This window comes from Squalius cephalus (genome assembly GCF_949319135.1).
Source record: "Squalius cephalus genome assembly, chromosome: 21".
NCBI classification, from domain to species: domain Eukaryota; kingdom Metazoa; phylum Chordata; class Actinopteri; order Cypriniformes; family Leuciscidae; genus Squalius; species Squalius cephalus.
Window position 1 is genome coordinate 30252301 of NC_137142.1, and position 23559 is coordinate 30275859.

At 40.5% G+C, this 23559-nt stretch overlaps 1 protein-coding gene across 1 annotated transcript in view; it reads left to right on the forward strand.

Annotated features, from left to right (window-relative positions):
* Window positions 1-23559, forward strand: part of cdh23 (cadherin-related 23) — a 233458-nt gene that overhangs the window by 12234 nt on the left and 197665 nt on the right. Inside the window, exons 2-3 of the mRNA XM_079854508.1 lie at window positions 10455-10546; window positions 17037-17111. Coding sequence (XP_079710634.1) covers window positions 10462-10546; window positions 17037-17111 — 160 coding nt within the window. The 5' untranslated portion in view covers window positions 10455-10461. The remainder of the gene's footprint in view (window positions 1-10454; window positions 10547-17036; window positions 17112-23559) is intronic.

The window sequence follows — 23559 nt, forward strand, 5'->3', positions numbered from 1 at the left end:
AAGTAGAAAACTATTTTTGGCCTAGAGGTTGTTGCTTTTGTTACATTTACACATCTTTTTGTCTCATATTATAGTGTGTGGTTATGTTTTTGTTAGGGTCTGCTTAGTGTCTGCATCAAATTCATAATTTTGTTTATTCATAAATGTTGTTAGGGTTTTGAGGGATTGAAGATTTGTGTGTAAGAGGTCAGAGAGAGTTCTGTTTTTTTAAGTGTGCAAAACATACTGTGATGATGTAACTAGCAAACACATTCATATACGTTATTAATGACAGTGAGTGTTAGTGAGAGTTATTAAAGAGTGAAGATTTAGCTCTAGGTCAATATAACCTTTATTTGAGTCACACTGCTAACGGTTTTATTTCTGGATATATGTTTGAATACTAGCATACTAACATACTACTCTTCCTATTTCTGCACTGTATGAGCTAAAAACAATGTAGCTCTGAATCTTTTCTGTTGTTTTACATGCACAAATGTAAATATATTGACTTTTACTTTATTATTTATGGGTCATAGGCAGGCTACAATGCAAAATTAAAAAAAATTGTTGACAATATAAATCTTTTACAGCCCTAAACAGTAATTCTGCTCAATATTCATAACATTTCATCACTAAGTCAGAACTAGCTACTTTCATGTAAAGACATAAACTCACATTTATCATCTTATATTGAAAAAAGCCCCATAAGTCGTAATATTGAGTGCTATAATAACACGTAATAATAACACCCATGAGTGTTTTTCTCTTTATTTAAAAAGTTTAAATGATTGTAATTACCTACTCTTGTAGTCTGTTAATTTACTTTAGTGTGAATACACTGGAATTCATTTAGTTTAATATGTATTCTAGCCCATTATTTGAGTTAACTACCAAAAGTCTACAAAATGTAATCAAAATGCAAAATATTTACAAGATGCTAAAAACAGCATTATGTTAAGAAATTGTTGGAATAAATAATAGTTTAGTATATTTAATAGTTAAATTTAAAATGTTTGGAAGTATTCAGATCAGCTAGTATTTCATTACAAACACATTTTTTCTTCGAGCTTTGCACCCATATCCTACTAACATGTTTTATTGAATATTAGTATGTTTGAGATGTATTGCATCCATTAAACATTCATTACTTACTTTACATTGTTCTGAAACCATATGCCTATTCAGAGAAAGCATAAGCATCATACAGTATATATTGTGTGGATTTCCCTGCAGCAGAAGCAGTTGTATTGGGCCCATGTGACAGTGGCAGAATGCTCTGCTACACAGTGGACAGAGAAGGTTTGTGCTGCTATATGACGCTAGGGAACTCTTTTATTATATCACCCAGGAAACTGCAAGATGCCAAATGAAAACAAATGCGACTATTTCGCCTTCCCTCGCTCTCTCTTTCTCTTCCTCTTTTTCGTGTCTCTTCTGTTTCTCTCGAAATGCAATTCACTGCCAAGGTTGTTGCTCAAATTCCACACCAGGGATTGCCATGCTAACCAAAACATTATAATATGCAGCTTGCTCATTTCATTTTGTTGCAATGTTCATGTATTTTTGTTGACAATGTGCCCTGCTACTGAGTCTACAGGGACACACAGAAGACGTGTGCTTTTCCAGTTTGACTATAATGTACTTAGCTGAGAACAAACACTTCTTTTTTATTTTAGACTCAAGCTGTGAGGATTGAGGTTTTACAAACAATTCTTTGGAAGATAGATAGATAGATAGATAGATAGATAGATAGATAGATAGATAGATAGATAGATAGATAGACATACATACCATGGGTGAGGTAGATCCTCTGAATAATGAATCCATCATGGACACTGAGAAGGTAGATCAAGTTCTGCCAACAGACAGACACACACACACACACACACACACACACACACACACACACACACACACACACACACACACACACACACACACACACACACACACACACACACACACACACACACACACACACACACACACACAAATACCTGGCTTAACCATTTATTATGCAACTATTGTGAACACAATGTGTAAGGGTGTTTTTGAGTCCTTTTTTTTTTTTTTTAACTTGACACAAAATCTTAAAAATGTGACGCTCATGTGGTGAGAGATGTCTAGTTAATGATTTACTTGTCTAATACAACACTGTAATGTCTTTGAATTATCTTTGATTGGATGTTTTTCTCACAAATATTGATGTATGTCATTAATATTGACACCAGTGCAAAATGTACAAATCACTCCACCAGGAGATCCTAGATGGGATTCTTGTTTGAGGCTTTTCTCATTTTGGAATTAAATCCTAAGACTTCCATTTGATTGGTTTCCTAGAATGTTGAGAGAATTAGATTGTATCTTTTCTCCATCCCTGCGGACACCTTTGACGCTGTAGAATTAACAGCAAATACCAGCAAAACAAACAAGCTCAGCCAATCCCAGCTCGGTAATTAGCCTAATTAAACTGAGGGTGAACGCGACGTGATTATACATCATTAATTTCGACCTTACAGTTGCTGTAATTAAGTCGCTCATCACATAAGCTCCCTTGTAAATATCATTTTCACTCCTCTCACTCAGACACTTATTTATTTCATTTATTTATTTTCGAGCGAGAGAGAGATGCTGATGAGATGATTAGCAGCACACGATTAGCTCAAGTGTGTGTGAGTACTTCACTCTGTGGGAATTCCTTGTTGAGTGAACCCTCCTCCTCACTTGAGCAAGTGTAAAACTATTCTTCATTTTAATGCATAAATTATATGCCTATTAATCATTAATACTGTCAATATAATACCCCTCTCCTCAAGCAGTATTGTCTATTCAGTGACTTCCCGTACATCTGAAAGTGCTTTTAGTTTGCAAAATATTTGGGAGAAATTCTTCTAAGAGGAAGACTGCATATAATGTTTGATATGATTAAATGTAGGTCTGCACAGTTTGGTTGAGATGTTGAGATTATGTTGACAGATTTCGAATGCAGTACAAATACTTAAACATCACATACTGCTATACTGCTTTTATATCAAAGCTAAAAGAATCAAAGACATAAAATCATTTCAAACTGCAGCTTTCATGTTCAACAGGGTGTGAAACACTACGAGCTAGCAAATGATGCCTTTTATCTTCAAATTAAGTTATTTAGCTCGTGCTCTGCTGCCAGCAAAAGAGTTACTCTTAAGGGTGTTCACCTGGGTACGAAATTAACTTTTTGCCCTCCAGCTATAGTGAGGAGATATATATATATAATGTAACACCAGCATGGGGTAAAAGGCACACATTATTGATACAAATACTTTAGCTAAAATAATATGTTCTCTTACGAGAGGTTCTCTCGTATTGCTTAAGTTGCTTACGCTACGGGTAAAGTCATCTTTTTTCGAGATATGAAGCCAAAAAATTATCCTTAATTTTTGTATTTATTGTCAACGCAGTGCAGCAGCTAGCAGACCTAGAGCGAGCTGTCTAGCACGCTCATTGGCTGCCCTGCGGCATCTGCAGCAGCCTACCACTGAGCCCCGTGTGGGCGTCAAAGCCCGCCAGAATGGGAGTGGCTTAGCGTATATAAGGAAGGGCTCGGAGGCTGCTTCCCTGATTTTCATCTCTTCAGCAAAGCTCTTCGCATCGCTGGATCCTGAGAGAAGCCGCCGCCGTTGAATTAAGCGACTAGCAAGCAAGGGAAAGCGTCTGAAGAAGCCGGTCGTCTTCACCGCCTTCAGCCATCCGTGCCTGTCGCGCTATACGGCGACAAGTATCCTTTTTTGCTCTGCTGTCTGTGTTCGCCACTGCGACACACACTTTTCTGTCTAAAAGAGCGCGAGGCGTTTTTCGAAAAATGCCTCGCAGTTCCTGTGGCTCTTGCCGAGCCCCGCTCAACTCCGGAGACCGCCACGTGATCTGCACTCTCTGCCTGGGTCGAGAACACGCAGCCCTCGCTCTCTCTTCGGGAGGCTGCGTCCATTGCGAAGAACTTTCAATGTTGACCCTGCGGGCTCGACTTGAAGTGTTCAACACCGAAGCTGTCACTCCGCCCGTCTCTGCTGGGCTGTGCAAGAAGAAGCGCCGCTCCCAGAGGCCACCGGAGTCTGATGTGGCATTCAAGAGCTCGCCGGTACCCTTCCCTCGAGCCTCTCTCTCTCCTTCTCCGCCCCCCCTCCCGGACGCGCAGCTGCCGGCTTCGGCCCTCACTGCCGTCGCCTCAGGGGATGAAGCGGAAGGAGATGCCGCCGGTGACAGCACCCTTCCTGCCGGAGCTCCTCGTGGAGCTTTCTAAGTCGTGGAATGCACCATTCTCCTTGAGACTCCACTCACATGTCTCCTCGGCGCTCTCCCAGGTTGACGGCGCCGCCGAAAGGGGATACAACACTATCCCCCCAGTGGAGGAGGCAGTAGCAGTGCATCTTTGTCCGCCCTCTGCGGGATGGCGCTCAAAGGCTGCCCTCCCATCCAAAGCCTGCAGGACCACATCAGCTCTCGTTGGCCGAGCTTTCTCAGCCGCCGGACAGGCTGCGTCCGCCCTGCACTCCATGGCAGTCCTGCAGATCCTCCAGGCCGATCTCCTCCGTGAAATGGACAAAAAAGGCCCGGACCCGACTGCCATCACGGATTTAAGAAGCGCGACGGATCTCTCCCTCCGCGCTACTAAATCCGCGGCTCAGGCTATTGGAAGGTGCATGTCTTCGCTCACCGTCACAGAGAGTCACCTCTGGTTGACGCTCGCCGACATGAGGGAATCTGAGCACGCCGCATTTCTCAATGCACCGCTCTCCCCCACTGGTCTCTTCGGCCCAGCGGTAAACGGGATTGTCGACCGTTTCTCAGAGGTACAAAAGACCACGCAGGCCATGAACCTTTTCCTGCCTCGATGCTCTAGCTCAGCTGCAGGCCGCTCTCGAGATCAGCCTCCTGTGCGAAGCTCTAACCAGCGTCCAGCCCAGCCTCTGTCTTCGGAGCGACGACAGGGCAGCCGCCCTAGATCATGCTCATCCAGCCGTCACAGGCCGCCTCCCCCGCGGGGACCCCGGCCTAAGATCGCGCTGAAGCCTGAGCACGCGAAGTCCTCCTAGCGGCCGCAAGGAGGAAGAGACGGTTGAGTCCCGTCGCGGCCGGACCACCGCCAAAATGTCCCGCTTTGTCAGTCCCCTTAAGAAAGGCTACTGCAGAAGTGTATTTTGCAGCCAACGAGCCGGTAATACTACCCGCTCACCTGCACGCAACCGCCGTTTTCACGGCAACCCAGAGAAATCTCAAAAAGAGTGTAATGCCTGGTTATCCGGCTCACGCCGTTGGCATTTTAAGTGTAGAAAATGTGCCCACGTCTCAGTGTTAATCCCTACACACAAGCACGATAACCCCCGTGTCTCTCACCCTCACAGAGCCCAGTCTCATAAAGCTGGCAAATGCCGCTCGAGTGTTATATGTAGGAAATGTGAATGTCAGCGAGCCGCTGTATTCAAGCACAGAGAACCGGTACCTCCTTCTCTGATCGAGTCAGGCTTTTACAGCCGTTACTTCCTCATGCCCAAGAAGGACGGAGCTCTAAGACCTATCTTAGATCTGAGATATTTGAACAAAGCTCTCATGAGAAGACCGTTCAAAATGCTCACAACCAGACAGATACTCGTGCAAATTCGCCCGAGGGACTGGTTTATTTCTCTCGATCTGAAAGACGCGTACTTTCAGATTCAGATAATACCCCGTCACAGGCCATTCTTGAGATTCGCCTTCGACGGTCAGGTATATCAATACACCGTCCTTCCATTCGGCCTGTCTTTAGCACCCCGTACATTTACGAAGTGCATGAACGCGGCTCTCACTCCCCTGAGAAATCGGGGTATGCGGATTCTGAACTATCTGGACGATTGGCTGATTCTGGCACAGTCAGAGATAGAACTTATACCTCACAGAACAGTGCTTCTCAGCCATATGGAAAGCCTGGGTCTTACGGTCAACTGGACCAAGAGCTCATTACTGCCCAGTCAGTCAGTCTCTTTTCTGGGAACAGAGCTGGACTCTGTGGCTATGACGGCCCGCTTATCGACACAGCGTGCGTGCCGTGTTCGACACCTGGCCGCGTCTTTCCAGAAGGGCAGCATCGCTCCTCTGAAAACATTTCAGAGAATGCTGGGCTGTATGGCGTCAGCTGCAGCAGTGCTTCAGCTGGGCTTACTGCGTATGCGCCCGCTGCAACGCTGGCTGAACGCTCGAGTGCCTCACCGAGCTTGGGCTTCCGGTGGCATACGAATCAGAGTGACCCAGAGCTGCGTTTCAGCCCTGGAGCCCTGGTTAGCGGCCGACTGGTACCAGCGAGGAGTGACGATGGGAGCTGTCTCGTACCGAAAGGTCATCTCGACGGACGCCTCCAAATTAGGTTGGGGCGCTCTCTTCGAGGGCAGACCGGTCTTTGGCCTGTGGTCAGACCGAGAGAAACGCCTTCATATAAACTGTCTGGAGATGATAGCGGTCGAGAACACGCTGAAGCGTTTCCTCCCATACATATGGGGCCACCACGTTCTAGTCCGTACGGACAATATGTCCGTGGTGTCCTACGTGAACCGCCAGGGCGGTGTCAGATCCAGGAATCTCTGCGATCTAGCAGAACGCCTCCTCGTTTGGGCTCAGCACTCACTACGCTCCCTGAGAGCCACGCATGTGCCGGGCCACCTGAATGACGGCTCAGACAGACTGTCCAGGGACAACATTCCCCCGGGAGAATGGTCCCTGCACCCTCAGACAGTCCAGTTACTATGGCGCCTTTTCGGCAAAGCGGAAGTCGACCTTTTTGCGTCAAAAGACAACACTCATTGCCCAAGGTTCTTTTCAAAGAACGAGGACGCGCTGGCCCAAACCTGGCCCAGCCGCCCACTGTATGCTTTCCCTCCGATCTCGCTGTTACCACAGGTAATCAAGAGAATCAGGGAAGCATGCCACTCAGTGCTCCTCATAGCCCCGCGATGGGAGAACCAAACCTGGTTCCCGGAACTGATGCGGCTGTCACACGTGGCCCCATGGCCGATTCCGGTGAGGAGAGATCTTCTCTCTCAAGCCGGCGGCTCAATTTGGCATCCCCATCCAGAGCGCTGGTCTCTGCATGCATGGATAATCAACGGATACCCGTTGCCTTGCCAGAAGGGGTTGTGAACACGATCACGCAGTCTAGAGCTCCTTCTACGAGAAGGCCATACGCGTCTAAATGATCTGTGTTCTCCTCATGGTGCGCCGACAAAAATCTAGACCCACGAACTTGTGGGGTCTTGTGGGTGCTTTGCTTCCTTCAAGAGCTGTTGGACGAGGGCAGGTCCCCCTCCATGCTCAAAGTGTATGCTGCGGCTATTGCAGCGTTCGCAGAGTCGATGCGTGGCCAGTCAATAGGAAGGAACGAGCTCATCATCCGCTTCCTTAGAGGAGCCAGGAGGATGAATCCCCTGCGGCCCCCGTCGGTTCCCATTTGGGATGTTTCTTTGGTCCTAGAGGCCCTGAAAACACATCCCTTTGAACTATTAGATTCCGTGGATCTAAAATACCTTTCGCTCAAAACCGTTTTTCTGATAGCCCTGTCATCAGTCAAACTGTCTGTTAGCGCCGCGTGTCTTGAGTTTGGACCAAATTACTCTAAAGTCATCCTCAAACCGAGACACGGTTATGTCCCCAAGGTGATTGGCACTCCCTTCAGAGCGCAGGTCATCTCTCTATAACCTCTAATAACCTCCTCTGCCCTGTCAGGGCGCTGAGAGTTTACATTACGCGCTCTGCCGCCTTCAGGTGCTCGGAGCAGCTCTTTGTTTCGTTTGGTGGGCGAAACATAGCCTGTCCAGATGGATAGTGGACGCTATCGCAGCAGCTTATGCGTCTAAACACCTGCAGTGCCCTCTGGGCATCAGGGCTCATTCCACTAGAGGCATGGCCTCATCGTGGGCTTGGTCCAGCGGGATTTCTATTCATGACATTTGTATGGCGGCGGGCTGGGCCTCCCCCTCTACGTTTGTTAGGTTTTATAACCTGGAAGTTCCCGCCTTGCAGGCTAAACTTTTGTCAGTCTAAGCGGTGTGTACTGTATGTTCTGCCCAGATTGTTCGTGTGCAGGCTACTCTCATGTGACTTTAGCTCTCCTGGTTGAGCTGCACTATAAGGGTTGATATTCTTTAATGTAGACTGGCAGCGCCGCTCTGTATCCCCCTACAGTGTGCTTATGTACATGCACCGGCCTGCATTGCTGGCCGCCTGATTCCCACTTATCTGTGTTCCCCGGGCTTCCCCTGGGACTCATGTAGTGGATGCTTGGCGCGCACGGCGTTGACAAGGGGTTCCCGTAGCGTAAGCAACTTACGCAATACGAGAGAACCTCTCGTAAGAGAACGTAGTCGGTTACCTAATGTAACCTCGGTTCTCTCTAGAAGAGAGTAACCTCTTGTGCGTAACCTGCCGTGCTCGCGCCACAAGCTGATTCGCTTCAGTCGATGAAAACCAGGGAAGCAGCCTCCGAGCCCTTCCTTATACTGTATATGCTAAGCCACTCCCATTCTGGCGGGTTTTGACGCGTGAGGGCGCGACGTCACGTGGGGCTCAGTGGTAGGCTGCTGCAGTTGCCGCAGGGCAGCCAATGAGCGCGCTAGACAGCTCGCTCTAGGTCTGCTAGCTGCTGCACTGCATTGACAATAAATACAAAAATTACGGATAATTTTTTGGCTTCATATCTCAAGAAAAGATGACTTTACCCGTAGCGTAAGCAACTTACGCAATACTCGTTCCCTCTTCTAGAGAGAACCGAGGTTACATTAGGTAACCGAGTACGTTTTTAATAATGTCTAAGTTGATACTTGTTCATAACAATCAGTTGACAACCAAACTAATATATGATATTTACCATCTGAATCTAACCATGTCATGTCAACAAATTTAAAAGTCAGCCATATTTATTATTAACTACTGTGCCTTTTGCCCCAACAGCAGTGGTGCATTTTACCCCAAATACCATACTTTTACATGTTCTTCCGTTATTGAAAAACTGTTGTTTCAATCACCTTGAACAAAACTGAAAATCATTAAGAAGACCTTTGTCTCAAAATATTTTCAAGAACTTTTCACTGCTACTCGCGACCGCGTCAAGGATCAGCCAAATTTCCATGTGCATCTTGAAAAGCAGATGTTTTGGAAAGTGCTGCGGCAAGTTTTTGTGCAATTTAGTGGTTTAGAGGAAAATAAAATCAAATGTGCCTTATCCCCGCAGCGCATTTAGCACCGTTGTACCCTATATATTAAGTGTGTGTGTTTATGTGTGTATGTGTATATATGTATGATTGTATGTATGTATAATATATAACATTTTTGCAAACTTTGGCCACGTTCACACAGCAGCAGAATACGGTTGTCAGTCCTGTATTTCAGAACTTACTGTTAACGTTCACACACAGTAGTTATTTAAAGGAGTGACAACCGCATTATATAACCAAACTCACACCCGTATATTTTCAGGACTCATAACCGCATTCTCGGAAAACCTGCGCTGTGTGAACAGAACCGGACTGGATAACTAGTTGTCTGTCACATGACACGTCATAAAAGCTGCTGTTGGATACTGAAGATTTCATGGGTGAACTTGATTGGACCCTTGTCGTTTCAAAACTGATAAGACTTTTCAGTTTTATGGACAACGCCATCTTTGATATTACTTTGGTCTCTGTCACTATGGTTACTGGTAAGAGAATAAGGGCTTGACTCCAGTTGCACGTTCATGCAGACAGTATCCGAGACGCTACTGTAAGTTGCTTTTTGAACCGGAGATTTCGAGACTCACTTCTGTAAATAAATGCGGTTGTCAGTCCCCAAAACTGACAGTGTCAAAGAAAAGAAAACTCTTCTCAGGATAGAGAATGCATTAGTTGTAGCTGCATGTAAAAGATTCTGGGCTTCACATATATTCACATACTGAGATGTTATACTGACCTAAAATTAAATGTCTACCCCCTGAAAACGGATGCAAACTGAATAACCACTGAATTTTCAGAAAGCATTTGGATTTTTATTTGGACATTTTAAAGTCCATTTCTGTAGCCACCAATATGCAAACTGTGAGATTTTTTTCTTCTCTGAGATTCATGCAGCTTGTTACAGTTTATCAGGAACCAGACAATGATGGTATTTGCATATCACATGTTTACATCAGGTGCAATGAACTTGTAATGAGGTTCACCTGGAGACATCGCAACTCTCAACATGAACATTATTTATTTAGAGAGATGGATTTCACCTCACAGATGTCGATTACCAGCTGTGCTTTGTTTCTACTAATGTCATAGAATTTTAAATATGTTTTAATCATGAAGGCTTTAATGTACAATACCAGTGCACAAAAGTGCAGTGTGTTATTTCTGAAACACTAGTAGCACCAAACAGTTGTGACTGTTTTTCATGATGCCACTCTGAATGCATTGGTGATTGTGCTCTTACGGTGTGTTTGTGTGTTGCAGGTTGGAGATGTCGTGGTGTGAAGGTTCTGGAGGCAAGATGACTTTGGTTAAATTGCTCCTCTCCTTATTGCTGCTACACACATTTTCTGAAGGTAAGGATGACACTCACACTCAAAAACTTGTTTTTAAATAGATTTTTCATAGGCGTAATGGTTTTTATACTGTACAAACTCTATAATCTATCCCCTTACATAACCCTACCCCTAAACCATTACAGAAAAGTTTCTGCATTTTAACATTTTCAAAAAAAACATCACTTGGTATGATTTACAAGTTGTTTTACTTGTGCAAACAATGTTAAAATTTTCATATTTTACTATCTTTATTGGGACTTTTGGTCCTACAATGTAAGTAGAACAAGAACACACACACACACATTGAGTTTTAATGTATTATGGGGGCATTCCATAGACACAATGATTTTTATATTGTACAAACTATATATTCTATCCCCTTACACTAACCCTACCCCTAAACCATCAGAGAAAACATTTTTAAAAAAAACATAAATTAGTATGATTTATGTTGTATTCCTCATGGGGACTAAAAAATGTTCCTACAAGGATTTCAGATATTGCCATCTTTGTGGGGAATTTTTTTGATATAATGCAATCTCTATTCCTCAAACAGGCCTTTAAAGGGGTATCAGAAAGAGAACTGGCTGAAACATTTTACTCTATTTGTCCTCACTCCGATGATCTAAAACTTAAACTGGTCCTCACAAAGATAACTTTACAAGTATGAAAAATACTGTTTTTACTGTATTTCTCATCAAATTTCTGTTCTAGCATTCTGCCTGCACAGTTTTTTAAAGTTTTTGTCAGATGTCTTGGAACATAATCATTGCATTTAAGACACTGTGTAAAAAAACCTGGATCTTGGGATTCTTGCGTTCATTTCTGTTCCATACCGTTGCACTCCATCTTGCTGTCTTTGAACTCGGGAACACATCCATGTCCTGCTAAATTGTTGATGAGTTCATTTTTAATCACTTTTTTCATTAGTAATTATACCGAATGAATGTGTTAAATTGACATTCTTTATTAAAACTGAATGTAAAATTATCTGAGGAAGCATTCTTCAGTGTGAGAAGAAGAATAGGACCTGTTTATATAAACGATGAATATTAATGAGGTAACAACATCAGCAGTGACTAATTAATATTCATGAGCCCAGTGGCATCACACCCCGCCCATCTTCAGTCCCCCACTAACTTGTTGCTCACAGGTTAAATGTGTCTCTCAGACTTTCAGATTAAAGCTGTGATTGTGCTGACAACGGTCCCTCTTCTGTGTCACTCTCATCTGTTTCTCTCATTTTTCAGCCTGCACTCATTACCTTCCTGTTGTCCTTCTATCAGCCCACATGTCCTGTCTTTTCTCAGACATCTCACTCCATCACTGTTCTCTCACAGCTGTCTATCATTCCTCACTGTTCGTGTGTGTGTGTGTTGGGCACCGGCACTCTGCAGCGGCCCGTTTAACAAGACCGTGTCTCTGCCACTTAACATCAGTCCAGAGGAGTTTATAATTCACTGCCCTCTTCTTCCTCTTCCTGTCTGTGTCCTTTCCTATTGCTGAACCTCTCTCAATCATTTACACACTCCATCTTTCTTCATTAATCTGCCTCACTCCTCTCTGTCTCTCATAGGCCCTGTGGGAGCTGTTCTCTCATGGTTATTAGCTCTCTGTGATTGGTTCAAGGGTTTTGAGGGTTAAATGAAATGGAGGTAAATTAGGGAGGGAGTTTGAGCCCTGAACCCCAGAACAACTCAGGACTGAATGTTAAACACTCCTCGCCCAAAAGAGAGAGAAAGAGTTTAAAAGAATAGTTTGCAAAAAAGAAAATTCTGTCATTAGCCGAACTTTTTCACAGTGACCGTGACTGTCAAGCTTCCACAAGGACAAAAAACATCATAAAAGTATCGTAAAAAGAAATTCATACTTGTGCGCTATATTCCAAGTCTTCTGAAGCCATATGATAGCTTTGTGTGACAAAAAATGTGTGACTGAAATTAGCTTTTTTCACCTTTTCCAACAGACTCTTGGCACTTTATTACTATTTTACGTTTTGTTAATGCATGATTTCCAGTGAATAACAACCTACATTTTAACTACTGTATGGCTTCAGAAGACTTTAAATTAGTGCTGTCAATTAATTAATCATACATTTTCTGTAATTAATTGCACCTAACATTACCATTTTTAATATATTTTTATATTGTAATACATAATTTCACACACACTGAAACTAGTGTAGAAACAACATAAAGATAGTATATTTTAAATATTTTGTTTAATGGCATCTTTTTACTAAATACTATGAATGAAGGCCAGTGTCACCGATACCAATACTGCTATGATGTCTCTATTTACCCCCCCCCCCCCCACAAACCCTCAATTTCTGGGGATGAAATTAGTAATTATAGCCATTTAACATCACAGTATAATTGAAAGTCATAATTTTTAACATTTAATAGGCTTTAAAAAGTAACAATTTTAATAATTTAAAACAATTTTAATTTCACATAAATCCTTTATAATAATTGTCATTATTATAAAGTGCTTTGTATTCAGTTGTTTGCATTATTATGTTATATTCAGTGTAGCAATATATTTATTTTTTTGTCTCTGTCAATATCAGCTCTCTATTTGAATGGGAGCTGTAAGTTCATTCTTTCTCCCACTAAGTTTATTTTGTGCATTAATTTTCACTATAAGTAATAAAATGTTAAACCATTTGGTATCAATATTTTTATGTGAGGATCGATCCTCTTAATACAATGTCAGTATTTACTCAAACTGTACTGACACTGTGGTATTGTTTTTTTACGGTGTTTTTTTGTCACAACCCAGACAATCAAGTGCCAAAAAAGAACCACAAAAGTACAGTAAAACTAGTCCATAGGACTTGCACGCCGTACTTGAAGTCTTTTGAAGCCATTCAAAACTTTTTATGAGAAACAGACAGAAATGTAAGTGGTTTTTCACTGAAAATCATTATTTTTGCCCAATTTGCCTAAAGTCAGAAGGCTTTGAATATAGAGCAAGAGTCATATACAAGTACTTTTTCTGCTCTTTTGGACTGCGAACAGCCTTTATGTTCTGCTAAATAACTCCTTTTGTGTTCCTTGGAAAAAAAGGGTAAATTAAAGAGGAGTAATAGATTTTCTTTAAATTTTTTGGTGAACTTTCACTTAAAGGTAAAGTGGAAAAAGTGGAAGAGAGGTGAGCTGTCTTCATAAAAAATGATGATGTCTGTGAAGAGATCTGATTTGACGTGAGTTTCTGTCTGAACTGTTCACTCAAAAGACTCTCAATCAATGTCACAATGGTAAAACATCAGCGACAAAGTTTGTTTCACACATCCTGTGTCTGCAGCAGTGTAAGCAGCATATCTGGAGGAATTTGTGGAGGGCTTATAGTTTTTGCTTGATAATGGCCGTAATTATAAAATTGTCTAGAGCAGGTCATTGTGAACTATTACAAAACCCCAAAGTAAAGTTAAACTGCTTCATTAAAGCCTAAGAATGTGTTGATAAATTGGTTTAAAGGCGAACATTGTGGCGCAATGGATAAGACACTTGCCTTTGGTGTGAGAGACCCGGGTTCGAATCCACTGTGAGACACCAATGTGTCCCTGAGCAAGACACTTAACCCCTAGTTGCTCCAGAGGCGTGCGACCTCTGACATATATATAGTAATTGTAAGTCGCTTTGGATAAAAGCGTCAGCTAAATGAATAAATGTAAATGTAAATGAATTATATAAGATTTTTTAAAAATACATTCTCTTAACCAAGTTTACTGTTTATTTACTTCTATTAGTAAGCCGTTCATTGGTTTATCTCCCCGAAAAGTAAAAAAATTGAGCCTCCAAGGCACTATATAAACATTGAGAGTGAAGATCTCTCAATCTCTATCCAGTTAGCTGCTGTAGGACCATGACTGTTACACGTATTACACGTGTTACATGGGAAAAGACATTCAGCTTTGATTACAGAAGTGTCCGGATACATTTGAAAACAGCGTTTTCGTTTAAAAACGCTCTCCGTCCACACTAGCGTTTGCAGGTGTTTTCCGACGTTTCAGTGTGGATGAGAAACTTTTGGAAAACGCCTGAAAACGAAATATGCGTCACATGACTAAACTTACGTCATCGTTTTTAAATACCTCTGGTTTGACAGTCCACACTACAACGCGAAAACGGCATTTTCATTAATAAAAATGCCATCTCAGTGTGGACAGAAGGCCAAAACGGAGAGAAAAAGATGCGTTTTCAAACGAAAATGTATTAGTGTGGACAAGGCCTCAGTGGGGGTTATGCGCAACAAACCTCCGTATTCTGAAAAATAGGTTGCATCGCTTCCGGTCTGTATGTGCTTTGTTAAATATAAAGCTGTTTTAGTCAAGATGCCTTCAAATGAGCAAGCAAAGATGAGCATAACTGATGTTCTTTACAAATGCAGATTGATATCTAAAAGTTATTTTTTCTTCTTTTCACTAAAATTTGGATATTAAATAAAATGCCAACAATAAAAATGCAAGATGATTACCTTAAAAGTGCATAGATATCACTGTCAGTTTGTTCTGCTGTTAACACTTTGTCTGACAAGCGGATGCAATGAGACCTGTTTTCCTGTTTGTTAATGTGACATTCGACATAAAGCCTGTTGCTTACTTATGACACACAGCAACACAGCTAAAAGTATTCCTAATATGTTAGACCTTTTGTTGAAAGTAGCCTGCATTTACCTGTTGCAGATATTCCTTCACAATTACCTGTAAGAGATGTATTTGTGATGTTTGAATTGGGGGAGGTGCGACGCATGAAAGGGCCGTTTGCAAGGTTGTTTGAAAATTGCTTCATTTTTGTAGTTCCACTAGGTGCCACTAGTGACGCAGAAACTACATACTTCACCTTTAAAGGGGACCTATTATGCCCATTTTTACAAGATGTAGTTTAAGTCTCAGGTGTCCCCTGATTCGTGCATGTGTATCTTTAATTGCAAATGAGCTGCTGCTCCCCACCCTAGTTTCCAGAAGAGGGCGGAGCCTGTGCAGCTCGTGCCTCTGACTGGATAGTCTGCCAAAAACATCACATCTGTTTGGTTTTGATTATTATCTCTATCGCAGCCACACTCTACGTCATCAGGAATGTTTTTTTATTTGCATGCATTATAAAGCCATATCAGTTTAAAATTCTGTCATATGGTTTTCTGAGCGCACACATCCGAAGCACGCGCACAGAAAGCTGGATGTCTGACGGCGCGTCCCGCCAGTATTCAATTATTTCTCTTTCATGTCTCATTATACTTAAACTCTCAAATTCACACAAGGTTATGTCAAAAACAAAGTTCACAAACACAGTCCAAAAAACAAAAGAAATTTTGCACACAGCCATAGACAATGAAATAAATACACATCGCTAAATCACGTTAAATTCAGTATTCATTACAGTTTAATTTAAGTGCATGGGGCTCAAACAAAATTTCATTAAGCAACAATAATGATATAACTATTAATTTTATCATTACAGTATAAAGATCTGGAGCAGAAACCAGGACAGATGTGGCAGTTTTTTTTGCTTTTGGCATGAACTCTCATTAAATCTCTGATTCACTTTGTCACACACCTAAAACTCGTTTTCAATCTGCTGCCGTTCTGTAATGGTCCAGTAATTAACACAGGCTGATGTGTTACTCTAGATTGATTCTAGTTAGTGTGTATTGGCAGATGCACAGTCGATGGCTCTCGTTTCTTGCTCGGCATCTCTCCATCTCTCTCTTTGGGTTTGTTCTTGCCACGTTCAAAGCGGAGTCAAAGAGTTATTCACCCTATCAGACACCAGCACTTCAAACACACACGCACAAGCCCTTTCTAGTGTGTGTTGTCTCTGTGGCCCACTACCCATGCCTGCGATCAAAGCTCTCCTGATCTTCCTGACAAAACAGCTTGTCTCCTGCTACCCCTGGAAAGAGAGAACACACACACACACACGCGTGTATACACTAGGGAAACATGTCTCGCACATAAAACAACAATATCATATATTTACTTTTCAGGTTGGTTACATACAGTACTAACCGACTCTTGAACCCTATACACTGGCTAATGGCCCTTGTAGAAACTTTAATTTTACACTCTTGAGAGTAAAGGTTCTTTATTGGTATCTACAGGTCCATGAAGAACCTTTAACATGTATGGAGATTTTCCATTGTACAAAAGGTTCTATATAGTGGAAAATTTTTCTTTTGATGATTAAAATGTTCATAACACTAAAAAAAAGAGAGGTTATTTTAAGAACTGGTCACTGAAAGGTTCTTTTGGGGAACCCAATACAATTCTATGAGACGTTGTGAAAACCCTTTTTGAGTGTGCTGTAGAAGTGGCTGATTTTCACTGTCAAGTCACACATACACATGCACACACACACACACACTTGGCCCTTATATTGATTGGAGAAGGCTCCACATTGAGAGTATTCATTTGATGCTCATCAATGTCATTTTCTGTTTGCCATCTAATGTAACTGTATGTGTTTTCTGTTATTAAGACCCATGTCTCTGTCTCTCTGTCCTCCAGCCTCTAATCAGCCACCTCGCTTCCAGAATTACTTCTTCCAGTCGTACCTGCTCATCTATGAGAACACACCAGTGGGTGAGTGTCCCTCGCAATCACACACATAGACAGAGTGTTCTCTGTCTGTACACACACTGATGGATCTTTCTACACACTGTCTGAACTTCTTTTTCAGTTTTCTTGATTTCAGTCCATAAATGCTGGATGGACCATGTCTGGCTTGAGTTTCACTTTGTTCAGTTGCTTTTGTGTGTAAGCTAAGCAAAAGACCCAGAGTTATTCTTAACTAGATATGTGCGTTATGATTTCAGCGTTGGAGTATATAGTATGAAAAAGTTATTTTTGCTAGGAATTCAACAATTTGTATTTATTGGTTTGCATGAAATAACCATGTGGTAATTGCTTCTTTTTTATTTATTTAGATAATCCAGTGAATTAAATATTTGAAAGGTACCTTATCTCAAATTCTGCTTGGATGAAAATGATAAAATCATGATATACTGTACATATACACCTGTGACTGAAATCAGTAAATTATTTGCTTAGTCATCCAACAACCAACTAGTCGACTAGTTTATCTAAAATATTTTTCTTTTTAAATATATATATATATATATATATATATATTGCAGTAATGTTAAACAGTTTGCATGGCAACACCCTCACTAGCACTACAGCAATAAACATTTATACGTTAACACGCACATACACTTTTTTGGCAAACATTTTCATTTTATAAAGGGCGTTAATCCCTCCTCACAGTCTTTACTTCCCATCTCTCCTCTTATTCTCCTCTTCATCCCTTATTCATAGTTTTCCTGTCTTTAATGCCTCTTTCACCTCTCCCAGTTTTTAGGTCAAAGAGCATGCGTGTTTATTTAACTTTGTGACCTCTTGTTATCATAAGCTGCTTTTGTGGTCTTATCTGACCCTCAGTCTGCGGTTTGCCTCACTGTTCCTTATTTGCTTCAGTTTTTAAACTCTCTGTTGTTATGGACTGAATAATAAACATTTATGTATAATTCAAGCATATTTGCTAAAGGAAAGCACTTGGGCTGTTTAATCCTAGATAAATGGCTTCTTCCATAAAAAACTCATGTGAAAACAAATACATTGTCTGTGTTTTTGCTTGTTTTGACTTGCACTTTTTGTGCATTTGGTAGATTATACAAGAAATATAGCACTGAATGTTAGTTCACAAACTTGCATTTTATGTTATTTTATTCTTCCTAGAATTGATTTCAGCAGAGTTTGTTGTTAGCATGTTGCTAAGCTAACTGTTTAATACTTGAATTCAGATTAAATACGTAGCACTAACAAATATTGAGTTAAAAAGTATTTTTTTAATAGAGTGAATGGCAGTTTCTCTCAGTTTTCCCCTCCATTTGGCATAAAACACTGTTTGTGTGGTCATCTAGTTTGAAATGTTTTTCAGATTTTCCGTTGCAGCATTTTCTCCATATTTACAAATCTTTACAGCCTTTAGCCGTTGCCAACAACGCTCTGAATCCTTGCTGAAAGTAACTCATTCCCGCTAAACATTTACTCTTTAAATTCTTGCACCCGGGAACAATACAAGCCCACACCATTATGACTAAAAGTTTGCTAAGAAGTATTTCCTACTAAAGCAAGGCTCTGGTAAGCATATCCATAGTAGACTGGTGGGAGTAGCCTTGGAACGCAACATGCCCAGTGCATTATGGGTATTGAAGGTTTCCTACCTATTTGGCAAAAGGGAAGACAACAGCCTTTTTTCTCGGTTTTCTCTAGTCAGGTAGCAACGATTTAAAAAATGTGCACCTTTCTACTGCATAGGCAGCCAAGCTTTATTGAAAGCCAATTTTGGCAGCAGTGAAGTACCCCATTAATTATAATTATTATTTTTGGTGTCACTAGGGGAAAAAAAAATCACCATAAGAAAACATTTTATCATAGAAATACACACTTACTGTAAGCTTTAAATATTTCCCTCAAAGCCACAGAAAGAACAGGACAGTGTCAGCTAACCACTGCCAGCTTTGATATTACAGTATAGATAGACAGAGAAGAAATAACAAATTAGGAATAAACTTTTGTGTGTTTTATAGTTGGTTTAGATTTAACTGTGTTTGGTCTCAAGCAGTGCTTTACTCTAACAGTCTCTGTCTTTAAGTTTCTGTCTGTGCCTGTATGTATTTCAGCATTTTTAGGGACCCCGATGATTGACAGGGCAATTTGAGAGTGTCAGGGTTTTCATCACCTTGCCGCGTGTTGTCGTGAGTTGGTTTTAAAATAGATCTATCGGGCCTCTTCGCTGATAGCAGGCTCTCTGAACCGCAAATACACTTACACCACACTTATCCATAAAATCTCGGAATTCTGCCATCCAGCCCATTTTACCTGATCCGTATGTGTGCGGTGTGTGTGTATGTTTCGATGTGTGTTTCATAAAAGCTCACAATTGTGCTTCTAATATATTACAATTTATTGTTTCTTAAACTATGGGCACTTTAGGCAGTGTGGACTTCCAGAAAATATAATCTTTTAAAACGTACTTTTCACATTCTCACTAGTTTATTTAATTTGTCGGTAACACTTTAGAATACTGTTCCTTCATTAATGAATAACTACACAGGAACAAATGAGTAATGCATTAGTAACACTCTAGTAACTATATTAACTAACAAGAAACTCTGATTAACGAATTAGTAAGTAATAGCGCTCAGTCGGATGTGGTAGTTCACTATTAGCTAATCAATAACTACTATTTTTCATACCTCACTGAAGACTATAAGAACTACTATATACAGGTTAATAATTCATATTTATAATGCACAATGTTTAATATAAGGTAATGGTAGCCCATTAGTAATGAATCAAGTGTTACTACATCTTTCTAAAGGAACTACTAATTATTTGGATCAGTATTCTAAAGTGAACAACATGATAACAACCTAATATTGACTGAAGTCACTGTAAGCTTTTAAGGCTTTTGTAAGGTTTTGGATAGTAATGACTCAAGTGTTACTACATCTTTCTAAAGGAACTATTAATTATTTGGATCAGTATTCTAAAATGAAGATCATGGTAACACACTAGTAATGACTAAAGTGTTACCAAATCCATTGGAAGGAATTGCTATTCAAAACCTTACAAAAATCTCAAAAGCTTACAATGACTTCAGTCAATATTAGGTAGTTATCATGTTTTTCACTTTAGAATACTGATCATTATAATTAGTAGTTCCTTTAGAATGATGTAGTAATACTTGAGTCATTACTAGTGGGTTACCATTACCTTTTATTATAAATTATGCATTATTCATGTTAATTATGAACCTGTAGATAGTAGTTCTCTGGGAGGTATGAAAAAAATAGTAGTTCTTGATTAGCTAATAATGAACTACTACATTCATCTGAGCGCTATTACTTACTAATTTGTTAATCAGAGTTTCTTGTTAGTAAATAGTAGTTACTAGAATGTTAATAATTCGTTACTCGTTTGTTCCTGTGTAATTATTCATTAATGAAGGAACAGTATTCTAAAGTGTTACCAATTTGTCTACTAACAATGTCCAAAAGTGTAGAAACTTACACTACCGTTAAAATGTCTGGGGTCAGTATGATTTTTTAAATACTTTTATTCAAGATCGCATTCAATGTGATCACAAATGTTCAAATAACTGTTGTTCTTTTGAACTTTCTATTAATCAAAAATCCTGAAAAAATATATATCATGGTTTCTAAATGATTAGGTAGCACAACTTTTTTAATAATAATCAGAAATGTTTCTTGAGCAGCAGATCAGCTAATTAGAATGATTTTAAAGCATCATGTGACACTGGAGTAATGATAATACTGGAGCAATGATGCTGAAAATTCAGCTTTGACATTACAGGAATAAATTACATTTTGTGAAAATTATATTCATTTACATTTTACATTTAGTAAATTGGTAAACTTACAAATAAGGACTAAATTAATCGAGTCATCGTGAAGAGGCAAAAAACAACACAAGAACTGCTCAAAATACGCGAGGATTTAAAGGAAAAGGAATTTAAAAAAAACAATTTTTTATGAGGTTAAGTGCTCACGGAAGAGATGGGTTTTCAGTTACCCACTTAAATAGAAAGCAGATTATTCCTCAGATGAAAGATTATAAACTGTAATATTTCACAATATTACTGTTTTTACTTCATTTTTTGATTAAATAAATGCAGCCTTGGAGACTGTAAGAGACTCAAATGCATTAAGGAGACTTACCTATCCCAAACTCTTGAGCTTTTTTTTTGTTGGTAGTATGCATATTTTGCATTATAAATTATAATGTAATAAGTTACATTATATAATAGCATTCTGTGATGGAAATGATTGTGGTGGAATAAAATGGCTGATACCTTTATTGTGCTAAGGCTAGATAGGTATACATACAGTTAAATATTATTTTTACACTGCAATTTGACACAATTATACTAATTTGACAATTATAGCTTGATTGGAAATGACCAGTTCATAAAAATCAAGTGCCCGAAGTTGAAGATCTTCCATTGACTGATAGAATGTTCATCGAGAGAATGTTCAGCATTCAAAATGTAACAGACAGCGATGACATCATTGTTGTACTTGTATACTTGTTTATGTCATAGTGAATTGTGATTAATCTTTACTTTCTTGTATCTATTTAGATGCAAATACTACATATTTGGATGTTCTACATATTCAAGTTGTTTGGATATGTGGACTCAGGGCTAGTTTAAGCTTTATCTTCATGACATACACTCACCTAAAGGATTATTAGGAACACCTGTTCAATTTCTCATTAATGCAATTATCTAATCAACCAATCACATGGCAGTTGCTTCAATGCATTTAGGGGTGTGGTCCTGGTCAAGACAATCTCCTGAACTCCAAACTGAATGTCAGAATGGGAAAGAAAGGTGATTTAAGCAATTTTGAGCGTGGCATGGTTGTTGGTGCCAGACGGGCCGGTCTGAGTATTTCACAATCTGCTCAGTTACTGGGATTTTCACGCACAACCAGGGTTTACAAAGAATGGTGTGAAAAGGAAAAAACATCCAGTATGCGGCAGTTCTGTGGGCGAAAATGCCTTGTTGATGCTAGAGGTCAGAGGAGAATGGGCCGACTGATTCAAGCTGATAGAAGAGCAACTTTGACTGAAATAACCACTCGTTACAACCGAGGTATGCAGCAAAGCATTTGTGAAGCCACAACACGCACAACCTTGAGGCGGATGGGTTACAACAGCAGAAGACCCCACCGGGTACCACTCATCTCCACTACAAATAGGAAAAAGAGGCTACAATTTGCACGAGCTCACCAAAATTGGACAGTTGAAGACTGGAAAAATGTTGCCTGGTCTGATGAGTCTCAATTTCTGTTGAGACATTCAGATGGTAGAGTCAGAATTTGGCGTAAACAGAATGAGAACATGGATCCATCATGCCTTGTTACCACTGTGCAGGCTGGTGGTGGTGGTGTAATGGTGTGGGGGATGTTTTCTTGGCACACTTTAGGCCCCTTAGTGCCAATTGGGCATCGTTTAAATGCCACGGCCTACCTGAGCATTGTTTCTGACCATGTCCATCCCTTTATGACCACCATGTACCCATCCTCTGATGACTACTTCCAGCAGGATAATGCACCATGTCACAAAGTTCGAATCATTTCAAATTGGTTTCTTGAACATGACAATGAGTTCACTGTACTAAAATGGCCCCCACAGTCACCAGATCTCAACCCAATAGAGCATCTTTGGGATGTGGTGGAACGGGAGCTTCGTGCCCTGGATGTGCATCCCACAAATCTCCATCAACTGCAAGATGCTATCCTATCAATATGGGCCAACATTTCTAAAGAATGCTTTCAGCACCTTGTTGAATCAATGCCACGTAGAATTAAGGCAGTTCTGAAGGCGAAAGGGGGTCAAACACAGTATTAGTATGGTGTTCCTAATAATCCTTTAGGTGAGTGTATTCATTCATTATATAATTTTATCATCATCAATATATTATCATCTGCATACACTATATTGTCCTCAGTTGATTAAAATTTAGTACAAGTTTGAATGTTTGTTTATTGCATTGATCCTGTATCCATTGCTCCTTGCCTCCCTCTTTAATTTTCTTATGCTATGTATTCATTTAGAGAGCCAAATTCCTGTGACCCACCCTGAAACTGATCAGATGTCATAAGCAACATGAAACTTTGACAATGCAAGTAGCATGAACATTTCCTTGACTTCCTTGAGTGCTGAACAGCAAAGATGCTGATGCTGCCATGGTGAGCCATTTACAAAAGGTCACGACTAGTTTAATACTTTTTGTATGACCAGTTGACTAGTAAAAAAGTGTCGTCGTGCAGACCCTTATTAGTTGATTTCTGTTTATTGAGATTAATTAGGATGTGGCAAGCTGTTCCCAGACCAGCATTGGTTCAGTCAGGGTTCATTTCCACCCGCAGCAGTGTCAGCGTGCCCTGTGTGTCCTCTGTGCCCTGCCTGACTCTGATTGGTGGTCGGAGCCATCAGC